The 21840-nt window shown below is 43.4% G+C and overlaps 1 protein-coding gene across 1 annotated transcript in view; it reads right to left on the reverse strand.

The window, feature by feature from the left end:
• Positions 1–21840, reverse strand: part of ALPK2 (alpha-kinase 2) — a 109985-nt gene that overhangs the window by 69749 nt on the left and 18396 nt on the right. Inside the window, exon 3 of the mRNA XM_006891761.1 lies at positions 12262–13969. Coding sequence (XP_006891823.1) covers positions 12262–13969 — 1708 coding nt within the window. The remainder of the gene's footprint in view (positions 1–12261; positions 13970–21840) is intronic.

Raw genomic sequence — 21840 nt, forward strand, 5'->3', positions numbered from 1 at the left:
GTGGTGGTGGAGGTGGTAGAGGCGGTAGAGGTGGTGGTGGAGGTGGTGATGGTGGTGGTTATGTGACATCCAGTTGACTCTCACTCCTGTTGTTGTGTACTGTCAGCTTGGAACCATCCCATAGACGGCAGTGGCAGTGACGGTGGTGGTGGTGGTGGTGGTGGTGGCAGTGACAGCAGTGGCAGTGGTGGTGATGTTGTTGTTGGTGGTGGTGATGGCGGTGGTGGTGGTGGTGGTCCTGGTGGTCGTGGAGTTGTAGGATCATATCAGTGGCAACTTTGCACATTACCTATTGAAATTTTACCTAGCGCTGCACCACCTTGATGATCGCTGTGATGGTAGAGTCCACTGCGTGGCTACTGTGTCCATCCCACTCACTAAGGTGGCACTTTTCTTCACAAACCCTCTGCTTTACCAAACATGCTATGACTGGTCCTTCCTAATCACGTGTCCAAAGTAAGCAAGCCGAAGTCTTGTTATCCTTCATCTAGAAGCATTCTGGCTACATTTCTTCCAAGACTCATCTGTTTGTTCTGGCTGCCCATGGTCTATCAATATTCTACTCTCCCCCCGCCCCCACCTTCTTTAATATTGTTCTGCTTTTTCATGTCTATGAAAGACCAGGACCCCAAACTCCTGAAATCAGGGCCTCTGATGTGGTCTTCCGACACGCACACTTCTAGCAAGTCTCCAGCGTTCTGATGCATAGCCTTGGAGGTATAGAGACCACCTCTGGAGCTTTTAGAACCTCCACTGCCCAAGCCACAGACCAAATGGCATTAGAATCCCTGAGGGCAGGACTCTGGCATTTGGATTTTCTAAAGCTTTCACAGGGGATACCAGAGGCAGCCATGGTAGAGGGAAGACTGCAGGACTTTACCTAAAGTGAGCAGGCTTGTTGGTTCAACAGCTCATTGCTGTCAGGTCAGACCCTCGTAGCTGACCCTCCAGTGTTTTCAGAGTCTGTAAATCAGATGAGAGGAAACTGCTCATCTTTCTTCCATGAAGCAGCTAGTGAATCTGAACCATTTGGCTTTGGGTTGGCAGTGCAACTCCCTTCCAAACTCCTAGTGCTTCAATAAACCTGGGACAGAGCTTGATATTCTACATTGCTAGCGAGTGGCCAGCTCACCACACGATGCACATACAGATAGGTAGTAAAGAGTTTCCCTCCATCACTGCAATAAGCCAGTTATTAGATGAGCTTACAGGTCCAGGAAGCACTGGTACATGACAGAAAAGACACAGTACACTTTGTGATTAAAAACAAAACAAACGCTGGGGTTGCTCCCTGGTCAGCTGTGGAGGGGTGCTGACAAGACGTATGACTGTCCATGCTGGGAGATGGGCAGTTATAAGCCTTCTCATCATCATCATCATTCCCAGAGGTCAGATGCATCAACCCTCTGGAGTCATTGTTTAATAGTTGTTATTTTAGGAGTCATAGTTATGCCACATTCCTCCTCGTACAGTCCAGAGTCTGGGATGATCTGTTCTGCATACAGATTGAAAAGGTATGGAGACAGAATACATCCCTGATGGACCCCCTTCTTGATTTTGAACCATGTAGTGTCTCCCTGTTCTGTTCTGACTACTGCCTCTTGATCCAAGTACAGGTTTCGCATTAGCACAATCAAATGTTCTGGGATTCCCATTCTTCTCAGAGTCAGTCACAGGTTGTTGTGATCCACACAGTCAAAAGCCTTTGCATAGTCAATGAAGCACAGATAGACATTCTTCTGGTATTCTCTGCTTTCTGCCAAGATCCATCTAACATTAGCTATAATATAGCAAGAAATTCGATGGCACATAACAACAACAAACAACAACAGTTGTTATGCCACTCATCTGTCGGTTTGACATACTATGATGGTTTATATGTTGCTATCATTTTCTTGGATTCACAATCAACACCGACAGTAACAGCAGTTAAGAAATCAAACGAGAAGTTGCATTGGGAATATTAGCTGTCAAGGACCTTTTCAAAGTGCTAAAGAGCAAAGAGGACAGTTTAAAGACTAAGGTACTCCTGATCCAAGCCATGGTATTTTCAATCACTTCCTATGTTTCTGGAAGTTGGACAGTGATTAGGGATGACAGAAGAAGAATTGGTGCTTTTGAATTGTGGTATGAGAGAAGATTATTGCATATCCTATGAACTGTCAAAAGAATATGCAGGTCGGCCTTGGAGCAAGCACAATCAAGATGCTCCTTATTGGTAAGGACAGTCAAACTTTGCCTCACATACTTTGGGCATGCTGTCAAGAGGGACCAATCCTTGGAAAAAGACTTCATGGATGGTGTGTCAGAGAAAGAAAGGAAGACTGTCAACAAATGAACTGACTCAGTGACTACAACACTGGGCTTGAGTATATCAGAGATCATGAAGATGGCAAAAATAAAACAAGACTCAGATCAGCTGTTCATAGGGTTGCTGTGAGCGGGAGTCAACTGGGCAGCACCTAACAACAACATGATTCTGGAAGCTGTACCACCAGTATTTCCAATACCATCAGGGTCAGACTAAGATAGACTAGAAAGAAAAGTCTGCAGATCTTCTTCCAAAACTGAGCAAGTGAAAACATGGGGGGGGGGTCAACAGAACAGTATTTAACCTGCCTACTTTGGATGTGTCATCAGGAGGGAAGATACTGGAGGCCATCATGCTTAGGGAAGTAGACAACCAACAAGGGCATGCGAGACCCATGGTGAGAGGGGTTGCAAAAGTAACCATAGCAGTGAACTTGAACACGCTGGCGGTCACACAGGACTGAGAAACGTTTTGTTCTGTTGTACACGGGTTGCCATGAGTCGGAGTCAACTTGACAGCAGTGAACAATTTTATTACGCAAATAAATCCAAGATCTCAGGTTGCTCTGTCACAGATATGAAATTATGCAGCAAGAAGGTTTCAGTTACCTCCTAATATTTTCCTAAGCCAAAACAAATATTACAGACCTAGCCCATGTGCCATTGTGCTCGTTGCTGGAGGGCCACGCAGATTCTCAAGCACCTTTAAGCCGTGTGCATAATCACAAGGAGGTAGCACTACACACCTTGACAGGATGACTAAAACAAAACACAGAAATGCAACCCAGTGCTGGAGACCACGCAGAGGAGCTTGTGCCTTGCCAGTAAAATCAACCGCCACTGAGGTGATTACTAAATACTGATTAGTGTAATATTTTTCAATTTTTAAAATTTTTTATGCTAGTTTACTTAAAAGTTCATATCCATTGTTTTTCACACCAGATCTTTCCCCTTTCCTCCACTCCTCCCTCTACCCATAAAATTGTGTGACTCTATGATTAAGCCTCCCTCCCCCACCCCACCCACCCATTTTCACCCCTCGGCTACCCCCTCCCCTCCCTGGATCCTTGTATTAATTCTACAAGAATGCTCTTATACAGTTAAATACTGATCATTAAACGTTAACTGTGTATTGGACAACACACTGAGTATTTTACATGTGAAATTTTATTTAATCCTCACAAAAGTCTGTAAATTCAGAGAATAAGTACAGTGGTGATGGTGGAGGTGATGGTGGTGATTCCTGTTTTACATTTTTTTATTATTATTTTGTGTGCGTGTACCGTCAAATCAGATCTGACTGGTACAGGAGGAGATTGCCCCTCCTTCTCCGGCAGAGCATCTGGTGGATTCGAACCGTGTACCCTCTCGGATTGCAGTGCAGCTTCTTGCCACTAGGCCACCAGAGCTCCCCTCCTGTTTTACATTTGAGAAAACTGGGTCTGGGAGACCTTAAAAATTTTTTTTCCCTAAGTCTAGAGCTCTGGTGGCCTAGTGATAAGTAGCTGGGCACCAATCCAAAGGCACAGGGTTCAAGTCCCCCAACTGTTTCCCAGGAGAAAGATGAGCAGTGTCCTCCCATGCAACTGACTGCCTCTGAAAATCCACTGGGACTCAGCTGTGAGTTGGTTCTTACTTGATGGTACACAACAACAACAGAACTAGAAAGGGTTAAAAAAGGTGTTAGACTCTGGTCCAGGCCCACTGCTGTATATAAAGAACACAGCTGAAGATCCTATAGGGTTCTCCAAAAGGAGAAATCACAGATAGCAATGAAGAAAGGGCCCCAGAAAAAGTCAACGTGAAGGATCCTACAAGACTCTGGTGCCCTGGTGGCAAGAAGCAGTGCTGCAATCCCAAAGGCACATGGTTCGAATCCACCAGCTGCTCCACAGGAGAAGGATGGGCCCTCTCCTTCCGTGGGATTTAATGTCTTTGAAAACCTGCTGGAGGGTCGGCAGTTCTGATTTGATGATAGAAAACAACCACAAGAAAAAGACTTTATCCTTGAAGGAGCAGGAGGGCGGAGTGGACAACAATGAGAGGAGGGCACTGCAGACAGGACGATGGAAAAGCCACCATGTCTGGGAGGCAATGCATTCATTCACTTCACTTATTCCAGAAGAAGAAACCATAGCAGACTCCTGCTTTGCCTCTCAGAGGTAGACGGTAGACATAGCAGTACTGTGGAAGGTCGTACTGTTTGGCTACTGCATTAAGAGCTTTGTGGATCTAATTAGCAACCTGTGAAGACTAATCTTCAAAAACTCACCTGGTTCTGACTCACAGAGGCCCTCTCTCTATTGGCTTCTCAAGGATATAAAAACCTTCACAGGAGAAGATGGCCACACCTTTCAGTTAGCAGTGTAAATGCTATGCACTACAGCACTAGAGATCCTTTGAAGGTTAATAAAGTACAAAGAAAGCTAAGCTTGTATGGAAACCTCCAATGTGCACAAGAGAACCCAAGCACAAGGTACGGTTGGATTAGCACAATCCAATCCATTCACAGGGCCAACAGAGCAATACAAAAGCCTGTTTCCATAGAGTCTATTCCAGCTTCTGATGAAACCATGTGTGTCAGAGAAAGCTGTAGTCCACAGGGTGTTTTCAATAGTTGTGCTCTTTCAAAGGTAGAACACCAGAGTTTTCTTCCAAGGAACCTTAGGTGGGTGCAATCTTTCAGGAAGGTGTGTCCTAATAGTGGAGAGTTGGTATGATCACCCTTCATGTGGAGGAAGTAAAAGAAGATGCTCATTAATGTGAAGATCATTAATAACCAAAAAGTAGAGCCTACTGGAATATTCATGCAATGGAATGTTCATCCATTAAGAGAAAGTAGATTCTATAGAATTCTATGAACTCTGTAACATGAACGGACCTTGAAAACATTATATAGAGTGGTATAAAATTAGACACAAAACAAATTCTGCATTATCTCATTCACACAAGATACTTGAATAGGCAAATGCATTGACATATAAGCTTATTACTGGTTAGAGAGGTTAGTGGAAGGAAAAATAAGGACGTACTGTTGCAAGGATAGTAAACACCCATTAAAAATTATGAGAAAATTTTCTAGGAGACTAAAACAATCCTCAGGGGGCAGCTCATAGCAACAGGCACACAGTAAGAAAGTAGAAAACTCAATGATCTAACTTAACACCATCGTCAAATAGAAAAATAACAACCATTTAATCCTACAGCCTCTAAAACAAAAGAAATGATAAGGACAAGAGTTGAACTCAATGAGACAGAAAACAGAAAAACAATTGAAACCATCAATAAGACCAGGAGCTGGTTTTCAACAACGTCAATAAAATTGACAAACCACTGGCAAATTTAACAAAAGCAAAAAAAAAAAGAAGACAGAGAACTCAATTAAGAAATCATAGAGGTGGCATCACACCAGAATCAGATGAAATTAAATTGATAATACTGGAATACTTTAAAAAGCTATACTCTGACAGAAGCGAAAACCTAGAAGAAATGGACAAATTCCTTTAAATTCATGCCCTACCCAAATTGACAAAGACAGATAGATATAGAACACTTGAACAGACCCATCACAAAAGAAGAAATTAACAAGTCATAAAAAGATTTCCCTGTAAGAACAGTCCTAGACCAGATGGCTTCACAGCTGAATACTACTAAACATTCAGAGAGGATCTATCATTAATTCTCCTTAAAATATTTCAAAAAAATTGAAATAGACGGACCACTATAAGAGTCACCCTATAAAGCAAGCATAACCCTAATAGGAAATCAAGAAAATAATACCATTTACAATAGTCAACCCCAAATTGAGATACATGGAAGTGAACCTAACTAGAGATACAAAAGTTCTATACAAAGAAAACCACAGAGCATTTCTTCAAGACACAATAAAAAACCTAAAGAAATGCCCTGTTAAAAAAAAAATTTAAAAAAGGAGAAATGCCCTGTTCATGGATAGGAAGACTCAATATTGTGAAAATGATAATCCTACCAAAAGCAATCTACACATTCAGAGCAATCCCAATACAGATATCAAACTCATTTTTCAAGGAGACCAAAAGGGAAATTATCAAGTTTACTTGGAGAGGAAAGAGACCCTGAATAAGCAAAATACTTCTGAAAAACAAAAATGAAGGGGGAGGCATAGTATTCCCTGACCTCAAAACCTCCTACACAGAGGTAGTAACCAAAATAGCATGGTTCTGGTACAATGACAAGCACATAGACCAATGGAACAGAATTGAGAACCCAGAAATAGATCCAGATATTTGACAAGGAAATCAATTCTATCAAATGGAGAAATGACAACTTCTTCAACAAATGGTGCTGGCAAAACTGGACTTCCACCTGCAGAAAGCTGAAACAGGATCCACATCTCATACTATACACAAAAGTCAACTCAAGGTGGATCAGAGACCTGGAAGTAAAGCCCAAAGCCATAAAACTCATCAGAGACAAACTGGGATCAATTTTAGACAGTCTATTCTATAGTATAAAGATACTGCCAAATAAAGCCAGAAATGCACAATCTGAAAATGATAATATTGATGAATGGGACCTTCTAAAGATTAAATCCCTGTGTACATCAAAAACACTTTTCAACAGTGAAAAGAAAACCTACCAACTGGGAATAAACACGTGGCAATATCATTTTAGACAAGAGTCTCATAAAAAATTTACAGAATCCTACAGGGCCTCCACAAGAAAAAGATTGATAACGCAATTACAAAATGGGCAAAAGATATGGACAGAATTTTCTCAGAGGAAGATATTTGGATGGCCAATAGACATATGAAAAAATGCTCAAAATCACAGGCAGTAAGAGAGATACAAATCAAAACCACAATGAGAGATCACCTCACTCCAGTAGCAGTGGCAAAGTTTACCAGCAGAGCAAATAATAAATGTTGGAGAGAATATGGCAAGATAGTAACTCTTATATACTGTTGGTGGGTGTAAAATGGTACAACCACTCTGGAAGGCACCTTGGCCCTTCCTCAAAAAGCTAAATATAGAAATTCCATATGACCCTGCAATTCCACTGCTTGGAATATACCCTGAGAAAATGAAACTGAAGCAAAAATGAAGACTTGTACACCAATGTTCATATCAGCATTATTTACCATCACAAGGACATAGAAACAGCCCAAATGTGAGCTCTGGTGGCCTAGTGGCAGGAAACTGCACTGCAATCCCAGAGGTGTGCAGTTCAGATCCACCAGATGCTCTGCTGAAGAAGGAGGAACAATCGCCTCCTGTACCAGTCAGATCCAATTTGACGGTATACACATAAAAAAAGAAATAAATAAAAATTAAAAAAAAAAGAAACAGCCCAAATGTCTAACCACAATTGAACCGATTGAGAAATTATGGTACAGTCACACAATGGGATACTATGCAGCACACAGGAGTAAGCATTTTGTAAATTACTTTCTAACTGGGAGACACTGGAGAGCATTATGCTAAGTGAACTAACTCAATCTTATAAGGACAAATATTGTAGAAGACCATTATTGTGGAATGGGTATGAGGATCCAAGGGGGGGTGGGAGCAGAGGGCTGAGGATGGGTGGGGGTTGGGGGTGTTAATCATAGGGTTGCACAATTTGATGGGTGAAGGGGGGGAACAAATGAGAAAGATCCAGTGTGAAAAAACAATGTATATGAACTTTTAAATAAACCAGTGTAAAGCAAAAAAAAATTTTTTAAACCCATTTCAAAAAAAAGCATTTGCAATTTAATTCATAAATCATTCATTGTACAAAAAAATTATGAGGAAATTTGGAAACTGAATGGTGGTATTTACACAGCATATTGAGTATCACTGAATTTTACATGCAAAAATGGCTGAAATGGAAAAAAATGGCTGAAGTGGGAAATGCTTTGTCATGTATCTTCCACCACAATAAAAAGAACAGAGCATCATGTTTTGAGACTAGTAATCCTGAGAATCACAGCCAACCCCCTGTGTTGTTGTTGTTACATGACCTAGAGTCAACTCATATCAGCGCTGCGAACAACACACTGGAACCTCGCCCTGTCCTGTACCGTGCCCACAGTCTCCCCCCATGCTCAAAGCCATAGCTGGAGTCATCGTGTCACTCCACCTCGCTGAAGCTAATCTTCTCTTCTATTGACTCTCCGTCCTTCCCAGTATAATGTCCTTTCCCAAGGACTCGCCCCTCCTGACAGGATGCTTAAAGTATATGAGGGGGAGAAAATGTACAATAATACACTTTATAAAAATTAATTAAGGCATATGACACAGAGTTTTACCACCTTTACCTCTAATGAGCACCCAGTTGCACTTCCTCCAAGAAATATTTGTTTATTCTTTGGGCAACTGCCTATACGTGGAGTTCCATCAAGTAACCTCCAGCTGCTTAATCATTCTAAGATTGAGTGCCAGGCACTACAGTGACCAAATTCCCTACTGTCATGGATTTCACCCTCTCTGCTTAGAGCTCTAAGTCCTACACTTAGGAAGACTCTCAACTATCAGAACCTAAGAATACACTACCATACTGTAGTCCAGTGGAGATCCCATGACCCCAAACAGAAATGCAATCTCTCTGGGGTAAAGCTGGGCAGCGCTGCACAAGGACACCCTCCACACTCTGGTTTCAGAACAGGAGGCTCTTGCTCCACTCAGGCTGCAGGGAAACTTAAGATGGGCAGGTTGTCAGGCCTTTGCTTCTGAGTTGGACCAAGGGAGCAAGATCAAAACCAAGGTGAAGGATTGGCAGTGTGACCCTTGACAATGATTCAAGTTAGCTGGGTTACCTTCTCCGTTTTCCACTACCAAACTGGGATTAACTTTGGAATTTTCCATAAATCTTGAGAAACTAGGACCTTTCCAGTGCCAAGCCTGGGTGAGTGATACTTCAAGACAAATCTAGCAAGATGGTCTTGCATTGTATAGCAGAAAGTAGAAGGCAGGAAACAAATGTAACTGGAGATGCACACTTAGACAGGGACTCTGAGGGGACTGTTGCTTGTATCTTCATTTAAATATTCTGCAACACAGCCTTGTTATAACAGCCTTAGAGAGAGGATTCTTTTCTCAGAAGAAACACACAGATGAAGACTACACACAAAAAGATAAGCTGGTGACCACTGTTTCTACAGACAGATCCCCAGAGGTAAGTGAGTCAGGCAAGGGCCAGGAGGAGACAAATTTTTTCACAAATATATTCATAAACCCCAAACCAAGGTGCAAAGTTTAGGTTCCCTCAAGCCCTAAATGTCTAAGAATAAAATAGTCAGTTATCTTTTTACTTAATTACAGAAAGATTTACCATTTTTTTTTAAACACTAAAGAGTTTCTTTGAATGACCAATGACTCCAATGCTTGTGTCACCTTTATGATATTTGGCCATTTGCTATAAATTTTGCCAAACTGCATCTATGCAAGTAACAGACATTGCCTCCAGTTAGAGATTAATTTTGTGCGAGGGTCAAGAACTGTGCTCTTAAACGCTCTGGGTCTCTGCAGCAGACTTTGCCTCCATTTGTCATAGGAAAATAAAATCCCACAGACAGAAGATGCTATTTCTGACTTCACGCTGCATAGACCTGCCCTAGGGAGTTCTGCTTCCTTTCGGGTTTCTGGTTGAGTTCTTGGAAGGTGAGCTCTGATACTGAGCACAGCACAGTGCAACCTGGTCCTACGCTCTGAGAATGCAAGCTCTTTGGTGTGTGTTCTAAACAGCCAAGTCCATGGTTCTGAAAGAATGATCTTATAATCACACCACAAAGCACAAGTCGGACTTTGATGTGAATGCTGGTGGAGTGGGTATGTATTTAGGAATGTGTGCATGCGGAGGGGGTTGGGGAAGACACAAGCAAGGGACCCCAATAAGGTCCATATGAACAGTACAGAGGCTCTTGGTCTACAAAAGGGGCCCATGGTTGAGCTGCAGTCCTAGTTAACAAACGCACATGATGATTTCGGGCGTGATTTCTGAATTCTGTTTAAAGCATAAGCTGAGAGCTTTCTTTCAGTCTGTCAATTTTTAGCAGGGAAGGGGCTGAAGCTCACCTCCAGTCACGGAGGATCTAAAAATAAGCTTGTCAATAGCCCCTTTCCCTCACTTAACTCCTTTTGGGCACCTCCCCCACCTCAGACTGATAACACAAGACTTTGCCCAACAAAGTTGACAAATGACAGCAAATGGAACTTGGCTAAGCTAGGAAGAGCATTTTTTAAAAGAAGATGCTTTATTTGTTGACATTAAAATTACCACTTCATTTCTTTTGCTATTGGTGTTTGTTGAAGCTACTTCTGTAGAATGATCTTGTCCATGTATCTATGCTGAGACATGTGTAAGCTGCTGAACTAAGCAGAATAAAGCTGGTTGTTTTACAAACATGCAAAGACAGCATGACTTTAGACCGTTAATTTGGTCAACAAATTGGGTTTTTTTTTTTAAATTATCAAGCAATATCAATATCCCATGCAAACAAAATACTGCTGAGAATCGTTCAAAACCAGCTAGTACAGTGCATAGATGGAACACTGCCAGACTTTGAAGCTGGATTTGCTGTTGTTTACAAATTGGGGTGTGTGTTTTTTTGTTTAAATTTTATTAATTTTAATGAACTTTACAGAGATTTTGAATTTCTATTCATTCATTGTTGCACTAACAACTTGGTTTTTGTTGAATAAAAGTAAAGAACTGGAAGAAAAAACCAACTACAACACATCTGAAATTTTTCAGATGGGCTCTGTTATGACTGGGAGTTTGTTTTACATCTAGAAATCAATGTATTTAAATTATTTGTGAACATTGTACTTTCTTTGTAATATGCCTGTAGTTGTTGTTCTGTTGATTCCAACCCACAATGACCCTACAAGACAGACTAGAACAGCCACAGAGGCTTTAGGAGGCTGAAATCTTTACAGGTATTCTTGCTCCAGAAGAGCTGGTGGGTTCAAACCTCCAACTTTTCGGTTACCAGTCAAGTGCTTAACCATTGAGCCCCCAGGGCTCCTCTTGAATACGTTTCGTCTTCTATGAAAGCACATTAAGTTTCTATCATAAAATTGGAAGACGTGTGCAAAACAAAGCATTGTAAAAATAACTAATAAGATGTTAGGGTGGTTTGTTGGGTTTTTTAATAAAGATCAACTCTTACCCCAAGCTCACCATCAGTCTAAAGCTTACATCAAAAAGCCTTTTAAGATTAAAAATGTGATACAGTCGTGGCTCAAGAACTGCATTCATTTTGCAGTAATTATTCCCATGAATTTCATTCCATCACTCGAGAATAAATCCCAAAATCATAGTAACAGTGGGGAAGGGAGTCATTTTCTGGTGTTCTCTTAGCCCCGTATATTTTTTGGCCCAAGAAAAACAAAATAAAGCAAACATCCCGTCCAAAACTTCCGACCAGCACAGCAACATTTTCATCCACTTTTCCTGGCACCATACTGCAAGCACAAGGCTTTCAACTCACGGAAGTGTTTCATTTGTGCTATGAATCTAACAAACGCCAGAACCTTCCATTTTTCTTCAACACACCCCTAGGGGAAAAGAAATTGACTAGAAAGAATGCTTTCCTTCTGCCCATCCAGGCGAGACATGAGCCTAAGCATTTGCTTGAGAAACGTTCTGAACGGAGCCGCTGCCTGAGAAAACACATGCAGTAGACAAAATATCAGATTTCTTTGTCCAGCTGTCCAGGAGCCATTAATGCCCCTTCCTTCTACCAGTCTTTGGCTATAATTAGGAAGGCTTAGGGTTGATCTGGGCCTTTTTTCAAAACCAGGTTTCCGTCCACACAGCAGTAGCTGTCATTCATAATGGCCCTGGTGGGACTGGGAGGGCTTACTCTTGGTGGACATGACACGGGGGGCGACCGTGGACATGAAGTGGGGGAGAAGGACCCCCACACGGAGCGCCCACATTCTCTTGTGATTTGTTGAGAGGTGGGGGGGAAGCAGGGGCCTTACCTGCAGATGCTCCCTGTGGTCTGCAGTCTGGCTGGCTTCCAGCTGATCATTAATCAGCATCTCTTCTCCCTGGAGCCAGGCATTGTCCTCACTGCAGGGGAGCCAGACTGCTGGGGTCCATAAGGGTTTTGCTTCTTGCTTGGCTTCGGGGCAAAGCGCAAGTTCCTCTGCGTGGACCTGGACAGCTGGACCAGGAGCCTCTGCTCTGGAGCGACAACCCCTCCTTTTGTTGTCACTGCGGGTTAGTGGGTGCTTAGCGGGTTCTCTGGGATGCAGGAGATTAAGAGTTCCTTCTGCTGCGTTTTCTTTCAGATGGGTGGTCAGCTTCTCGGGTTTTCCCTTAGCCCAGGGCCGCCTGACCCTGACAGGCTTCTGGGAGCCCCTTGCGGTCACCAAATCCTTTCCTCCAGCAATTCTTTCGGCTGAAGTCTCCCCAGGCTGGTGCGCCCCTACCTCACCAGGTGTCATCTTCACAGGTGCTTTGTCCATAGCTAACAGATTGTCGTTGACCACTTCCTCCCCTGCTTGGTGGCTGTCTGTGGTTTCGCCTCGAATTCCGGGACAAGCATTTTCAGCCGCCCCTGAAGCGGAGGGGAGTTTATCTGTCACCATCGACGTGCTGTCCTGGTGAGGGCTGAGAATGAGTGTCATGCCCGGCTGCCCCAGTGAGGACCCAGGCCTGCTGCCTCCACTGCTCCTTCCCCCCGCTTCTTGGGGTGGAGAGTGAGAAGCACGGAGGCCAGGGGTGGCATCCATAGGCCCGGTGTCATCTGACACCTGAGAGCGACAGCCCGCTTCACTGAGGAAATGCCCACACCCACCCAGGCCCCGCTTGGCGAATTCCAGGTCGTCGTCATCGCTTTCCAATAAAAAAACACAGTCCGGCCCCTGCAGGTGCCTCTGCCAGACGGCATTAGAGTAATCCGTCATCACGTCGGAACATTCCAGATACTCCAGGTCATCATCTGAGAACTCCTCCTCGGTGTAGGTCAGGGTTATCTCTGGGCAAAGTTCATAGTCACTGTCAGAGTCCTCGCTGGGGACCTGCGGGCAGAGCTGGCCACTGCACGGGGCGCTGACACCTGGGCAGGCGGTGGAGGGCACCTCGGGCAGCGGCCAGCTGGAGCTGATGTATTTCTGAACTGGGGGACGTTGATGGCTGGACTCCATGGCTGCACTGTGAAGGGCATCATGGTTTAGTGCACCATCCACGGGCTGTGATGCTTTGAAATACACCAACCAGGGCCAATACCCAGCCTCGTCGCCCGCAGTATCACTTGAATTAGCAACGGGAACTCCTTGAGCACTTTCCTCTGTCTTGTTTGGGTCATAAGCCTCTTGCGGCTGGCTTGTTTCTTTACTGTCCAAAGGTTTTTCCAAACTGGGAAGATCAATGTCACAGCTGGAAAAGCACTGGAGTGAACCTGAACGCCTGCCCCTAGGGGGTGAGGAACCAGCTGACGAGGGAGGGTTGGGGGTGAGCCCTTCTTCTCTCTGGTAAGGGTGCTCTTCCTCCTGACTCTGCCCTGTGCTTGCTTCTACCTGCAGCGCCTCTGTTTCTCGTTTCCAGCCTGCGTCCTCTGCGTCCTCCTGGTCTGGAGGGAGTTGTGGGGGAGAGCTCTCCACTTCCACACGAGCAGAGCAGCAGATCATGCCGGAGCCGTTTCTGGCCGAGACCTGGTAGATGGCAGCGTCATCCCTGGTGCAGCTGGAATAAAGGCAGAGCACAGGTCAGTGGGGGCGGTGGGTCGTGCATGTTCGCGTCCTCCACACAATGGACAGCACCTCTAGAAAACTACCATGTCTTTCACTGTGTGCTCAGAGAGGCAGGGGAAACCCCGGGAAAGGGGCTTATGAGCAGAGGCAACCAGCCTGTGGCTGCAGCAGCCCCTGGTGCAGCATTCTGGAATCATCTATCCATCTATCTTTACCCTAAAAGCATCTCACAATCTTCTTACCCCAAACCAAACATGCTGAGAACTACTGAGATGAATGAGGGAAAAGCAATATATTTTAGCGTCTTTTTTGGGAATTTTTATACCATGGAATTTGAAAAAGCATTCTTCTCTATGACACACACACACAAAAGGTAAGTATTCTACCACACAGGGTTGAAACAGCATCCACAATAACTCTTTTCAAGACCTGCAAGAAGGCATGGTTCTTGCCAGAAGACTAAAAACCACATGATAGTTACATGTAAGGAGCCCTGGTGGTACAGGGAATCAAGTATTGGTCTGTTAACCAGAAAGTGTGGACCCACCAGCTGCTCCCTGTGAAGAAGATGTGGCTGCCAGCCTCTGGGGAGAGTCAGCCTGCGGGGAAGTCCTACTTCATCCTGATGGGCTGCTGTCAGTCAGAACCAGCTCTGGGTGGGAAGGGTGTTACGTAGGAAAGAGAGGATCTTTTCCTTTTTAATTTATGATTCTACTGCTTAAGGAAGCTATGGCGGCTTGGTAAAGAGTTGTGCTGCCAAAGGCACGGGGTTCGAATCCACCAGCTGTTCGGTGAGAAAAAGCCAGGAAATCTCCTGTGTGATTTACTGCCTCTGAAAACCTGGAGGATCAGCTATGAGTCAGTTGCTACTCGACAGTACATAACAACAAACAACTAGCACTTAACATACCGGGCTGTTCACTCAGAGGTCAGTGGTTCAAATCTACCAGTCCATCCTCTAGGGACAGATGGGGGCACCCTGTCATAAAAATACATAGCCGTGGAAATATGATAGAGGACTGTCCTGCATCAATTGGCAAAGGACACAATTATTGGTTTCTGAGGTCTAAGGATCCCTGGTAGCACAGTGGTTAAAGAATTCAGCTGCTAAACAAAAGATCAGTAGTTCTAATCCATTCATTGCTCCATGGGAAGGAGCTGTGGCAGTCGGCTTCCTTAAAGATTTACAGCCCTCGAGGCCTTATGGGGCCATTCTCCTCTGTCCTGCAAGGTGGCCAGGTGTCAGAAGGGACTTGATGGCAGTGTGTCTTTTTGGTATAAGGCCCAAAGCACAGCCTTGGGAGTCCACGTTCATATGCCATCCTGACTAAAGTGGGGTCCTCCCCATGGAACCAGCCATAGAGCCCTGGACAGGGCCCTGCCCGGCTATCCCCACTCCAAGAGAAACAGCACCCCCTGTGACATCACCTTTACTGATCAGAGCCAATGAAATGGTCTTCCCTCCTCCAGCCCTTTCTCAGCTCTTTGTCAATAATAACTTGTCATACCCGTTTCATAATTTGCATACTGCTTTCCTGTAAGCTCATTCTAACTGCAATATTGTTCATTGTGCTCTATTTATCATTCAGCTCAGATACCAGCAGCCAGTTCAGGACACAGAAACTGAGTCAGCCCTGGACTCAGAGGTGACATCTAGATCTTTCTTGACTGAGCGCTGGGTAAACTCTGTGGAAACACCCAGCCCACACGGGAGCTGCCTTAGACACACAGCAGTGCCACACAGTCCCTGTGCCCCCGCAAGCCCACAGGTCTTCAAATATCCTTACTACCTGGGCCTTGTTTTCAGTGAAGCAGTGAATTACTAAGTCCTAGTTAGTCATTGATTCCCAAGTACAATTTCCTCGTTATGTGGAGGTGGGCTAAGCCTGTCCACAGCTGGTCTGGTTATGCCTCAGCCAGCAGCAGCCCCAGAGAAATAAAAGGTGGGGTGACATTCTGAGAAAAACATAACTTGTTCCTGGACTTTTCATGAGGTTCTTCTCAGGTTCAAAGGAGGAAATAAATAACGAGGGGCTTTGTCAAGAAGAGTTCTCGGTGCTCTGCTGGAGAAGGTGGGGCAATCTCCTCCTGTACCAATCAGATTCTATTTGACGGTACACACACACACACACACACACACACACACACACACTAAAAAAAGAAGAAGAGTTCTCGTGCTGTAATGTCCTACAAGAACATGGAAACGCTACGAATATGGAAACACATTACCTCTGGCCCATTGGCTCTCAAGATGAGTCGTCAAGAATCATCTGGAAAATCTATGCCTTACTCGGGCCAGATGCTTCAGGAATATATGCCCAAGAATAGCTCTAAAAGATCCCAAAAAGATTCTGATAAAATACGTCCTTTGAGGAATGATCCCTCCTGACAACATGCTCAAGGTTTGTGAGACAAAGTCTCATTATTCTGAAAAGCATCATGGCCCTACTTCTTCCTTGACAGACTGGTGTGTTCTTTCTAAGAGTTCATGATATAGTCAGTATACTTCACCACAATTCAAAAGCATCAATTCTTTAGTTCGTTTTCCTTGTCCAATTTTCACATGTATCTGAGGTGACTGAAAAAAACCCTTGGTTTGGCTCAGGTACACCTAATGTTTGTCGAACAGCACACAGCGTGTAAACCTGAGGCCCAAGGGAGTTAAGTTATTTCCTCGAAAATGACAGAGCTAATACATAGCAGAAGTGGGAATACAAACTGTAGTTGGCACCTGCCTCTGTGTCAGCTGTTAGATAGTCAGAGAACCTTCAGAGAAAGGAATTGAGAGGACAGAGAGACAGGAGCCCATGGAATGTGAAGCCTGATAGGCTTTTCCCCACGTGAGCTCCACATCTCAATAGTAACTTGTGACATCTGCTTCATAATGTGCACCCCTTTACCTCACTTGTCTGTCATGGTGCCACAGTGTGGTGGTGTCCATGTGAGTGTGATGCTGGAAGCTAAGCCACTGGTACTTTAAACATCAGCAGGGTCACCCGTGGTTGACAGGCTTCAGTGAAGCTTCCAGACTAAGACAGACTAGAAACAGCCTGCTGATCTAATTCTGAAAAGTGAAGACTTTATGAAAACAAACAAAACGTTGCCACGTCTAGTGCCAGAAGATGAGCTGCTCAGGTTGGAAGGCGCTCCAAATTCAAGTGGGAAAGAGCTGCCTCCTCAAAGCAGATTTAAACTTCATAATGTATTGGGTGCTCTGGTGGCCCACTCTGTAGGGAGCTGCACTGCCAACTCTAAGAAGAGCGGTTCAAATCCACCAGTAGTTCCATGGGAAGAAGATGCACAATCTCCTCCTGTGAGATTTACAGTCTCTAAAACCTGCTGGAAGGTCAACTATGAGTGCTGATTCAACAGCAATGAGTTTGAGGGTTTTTGAGTTAATAATGGAACACAAAAGTGTTCGTGACCTTCAGTTGACAGTGTGGCATTCAAACTGAGAAAAAACGGCTGTGGACGCCCATTTGTGATTGGAAAGTAAGAATCTATAAAAATTGAAAGCTGCCAAAATTTAATAGAACGCTTGACTACCAATAGGCTAAGTATTTGTGAACCAAGATGACTAGTATTGGTCATTTTTAATCAGACAACTATATTATCTACCATGGCATAAATGACAAAGTAAAGAGGAATGACACCGCATTATTAATCATTAAAAATTGTCAGGATCTATTCCTAATTACAATGCTGCCAGTAATATAATAATATCCACAAACCTACAAGGGAGGCTGAACCGAAAACCTACTGCTATAGGGTAGAATCCAACGTGTGGTGACCCTCCAATGGGTTGGTTTCAAACCATAAATCTTTATGGGAGGAGACTATCCATGAAGCAGCTGGTGGATTTGAACTGCTGACCTTTTGGTTAGCATCTAGACAACTTACTCAAAGCTTCACAAAGAAAATCAGTTAAAACAAATATTATTCAAATTTACATACCAACCACTAATGTCAAGTATGTGATAAAATGAAGATTTTTATCACGCTTTGCAATCTCAACAATCATGCAATCAAGATGCATTGATAATTACTGGTGATTGAAACTCAAAAGTTGGAAACAAAAAAAGAAAGTTAATTGGAAAATATGACATTGGTGATAGAAAGTCATGTTGGAATTTTACCTACTCATTACAGATACTGTGGAGATCGTAAGAAATTATGGATAACATTGCAGAGAATGAGAATTCCAGAATATTTACATAGACCTAGAGGCAGTCATTTGAACAGAACATGGGTATTCTGCATGGTTTGGGATGAGAAAGAGTATGAAAAAGTTGTATCATTCTACCATACTTATTTGGTCTATATGCTGAATAAATAATCTCAGAAGGTAGACTCCTAGAGAAGAATGTGGCATCAGGATTGACAGGAGACTCCTTAATAATCTGTGTTATGTAGGATATTAATGCAGATACAATCTTGCTTGCTGAAAGCAAAGAAGACTTGAAGTACTTACTGATGAAGATGAAAGACTACAACCTTCAGTATAGATTATACTTCCACCATAAGAAAACAACAATGGAGAAAATACTAAAGTTGACTAGGGTTTCATTTCACTGGGATCCACAATTAATACCCATCCAAGCAATAGCCAAGAAAACAAATGGCATATTGCATTAGGGAAATCTACAAAAGACATCTTTTTTTTAAGTTTAAATTTATTATTAATTTCAGTAAAACTTTACAGAGACTTTGGATTTCCATTCATTCATTGTTGCACTTTTCTCCCCTCCCAACCCTCCTCCCTAGTACACTACCCTCTTGGAAAAGTAAAAGAAAAATTCTTTCATTGTCTTACAATCCCTCCCCCAGGTCCACTCCACCATGTAGCCTTCGCTCTAGACTCCTGTCATGACAAAAATACCTAATCACATACCCTTTTAAACAGTTTTCTCCCTCATCTGTTTCAATGTGGTATACATTATTGAACCCATCTTTCTCAGTCTCTCCCAAACCCCAAGGTCAGACCTGTTTTACAACAGTGGCACACCACGCAGTATTTATCCTTTTGTGACTGAGATACTTCACTCAGCATAATGTCCTCCAGGGTCACCCATTTTGAATAATATTGCATGAGTTCCTTGTTTTTCAATGCAGCATAGTATTCCATTGTGTGAATATACCACAGCTTCTCTATCCATTTGTGTCTTGATGGGCACTTAGGTTGTTTCCAACTCCTTGCTATTGTGAACAAAGCCGCGATAAACATGGGTGTGCATATATCTGCTTGGATGTCAGTTATGGTCTCTTTGGGGTATATTCCCAGTAGTGGAATTGCTGGGTCAAATGGTATATCACTATTTGCAACTTTTTGAGAAAGCGCCATACCGCCTTCCACAGTGGTTACACCATTTTACACTCCCACCAACAGTGAATAAGGGTTCCAGTTTCTCCACAACCTCGCCAGCATTTGTTGGTTGCTGTTCTGTTAAATTTTGATATTCTCACTGGGGTGAGATGATATCTCATAGTTGTTTTATTTGCATCTCTCTAAGAGCGAGGGATTTTGAACATTTCTTCACATGCTTGTTAGCCATCTGAATGTCTTCAGTAAAGTGTTTGTTCATATCCTGTGCCCATTTTTCTACTGGATTATTTACCTTGATCTTGTGATGGTGAAAAGAAAAGGTGTTATAAAGCAAAGATGTTGATTTGAGGACAAAGCTTCATCTGGCCCAAGTCACAGCATTTTCAATCACCTTGTAGGCAAGCAAAAGCTAAACAATGAATAAGGAAGACCCTCCCCAAACCCCACCAAAAAGAAAAAAGAATTGATGTGTTTAAATTACAATGTTGGTAAAAAAATATTAAATAAATCACATGACTTTTTAAATTTTGTTTTGTAACCTCATTATAGGGAGCTCTGGTGGCCTAGTGGCAACAATCTGTGTTGCAATCTGGTGCAATCTGGAGGGTGAAAGGAAGAGTTAAAAGAAATGGGAAAGATCTGACAGGGGCCTGAAAAGAGAGGGCAATGATGGGCATAGCTCAATGGCGACTAATTTTATAAAACACAATGGATGGAAATGATTGTATGAAACATAATGTGAATGAAGGAAGGTGTGAAACAATGTATACAAATTTTGTATACAAACCAATATAAAATTATTTTTTTTAAATGGTGTGTATGGAGCTGAGGTTTAAAGTCCTTGCAAACTCCTGACAGGGAACTGTGTGCCCTATGGTGAATGCCAATGCGAAGGAAGAAGCATCCACAAAGAAATTCCCTGGACAATTGATTGGGTCGCTTGTTGTGTCTTTCCTTTTGGCAGAGGGAAGCTGTTTTGTTCCTCTGTCCTGCTGTGAAATCCTGCTCGAATTCTCAAGGTGCCTTATAAATCCATCACTCACCTCTAAAAAGAAGAGGTTCTTCCTACCTGAAGTGAATGGAGCCTCTTCTGAGCATAATCCTCAGGACTGGTCTAAATCAGGGGTCTTGAGTATCTGGGTCTTAGGACTCCTTCATAATTTTAGATATATTATATAGAACACACACAGTCAAGCAGGCTCCCATTCAACGACTTGAGTGCACAGTGTTTACTGGCATTGGTGACATTCTTCACACTCTGTCAACTTTCTCATTATTTCCATCCTTGCTGCCTCACTGCCATTAACTTAGTGTCGCCGCCCTTGAGCTTCTCATCTATGCTTTAAGGTAACTGTTGTCCATTTAGTCTCCTATGGATAATGTCTTTAAAAACATGGTACTCAAACGTGACCTTCTCTACCTTTTTGTTCAATCTGCTATTTAGATAAAGGGTGACTTCAGGGGACATTTTGCTTCAAGGTTTAAAGAGCACCTCAAGGCAGTAGGCTTGTGTGTTGTCGAGCCTGAACCAACCCAAAGCTGACACTCCAGTGGGTTTTCAGAGGCAATAAATCCACAGGAAGAGATTGCCCACCTTTCACCCATCGAGTAGCTGGTGGATTTGAACCACTTACTTGTGTTTTGGCAGCATGATTCCTTCCCACGGAGCCACCAGAGAAACCCTCTCAAGTAAGAAAACTAAGAGCGTCCCCGTAACACAACCGCCAGCCAAACAACAGGCCTAGGAGGTGGGCAGAAACACCAGGGCGGGGCCCCTTCTTAGGACAGTCAACCCTATGATGTCAAAGGGCAGCATCTGCCCAGGGATAAAGCTCAGAGGCAGGAAGGGAGAAGCCAGAAGGGTGAGTGGAAACAAGAATGACAGAGAGGAGACAGGAAGTGTGCTGTGACAATTCAAGGACTGTAATCAGTGTCATAAAACAAAATGTGCAAAGCAAAATACCACGCAACTGTAAACTTGCACTCAGCTCGGGATAAAGCTGCTTTTATAAAAGAAAGTGAAAACAAGGAGTTGAGGAATTAGAATGTCCAACAAATACAAGAAAGAAGGATCAGTTACCAGCAAAGTATGACTATTAACACTAATACACTTTTAGATCCCAGCATTTTGGTCATTGTTGTTAGGTACCTGTGAGCTACCAGCCTTCTGTCTGACAGAATGAAGCCCTGCCTACCTTGTACCATCCTCACAATTGTTGCCATATCTGAGCCCAGTGTTGCAGCCACAATCAATCTATCTCTTTGAGGGTCTTCCCTTCTTTCACTGACCCTCTGCTTTACCAAGATGTTATCATTATAACCTGTTGAAGTGTTACTGTTGCATGTGCATCATGTCCCATATCAGCATGCTGACTAAGAAAGTGGGTGATTCTTCTGGAAAAATAAAATCCATTTATTAGAACACAGACTGAGAAGTGATCTTACCAGACCTCTCCAGGTCTGCCTGACATCATTCCACTGCTGCTGAGCAATCTCAGCTGGACAAAACTGCTGACCCTCCAGCTGTGCCATCTGACCAC

This window comes from Elephantulus edwardii, unplaced genomic scaffold (assembly GCF_000299155.1).
Source record: "Elephantulus edwardii isolate Elephantulus edwardi_28Jun2011 unplaced genomic scaffold, EleEdw1.0 scaffold00103, whole genome shotgun sequence".
In the NCBI taxonomy this organism is placed as follows: Eukaryota; Metazoa; Chordata; class Mammalia; order Macroscelidea; family Macroscelididae; genus Elephantulus; species Elephantulus edwardii.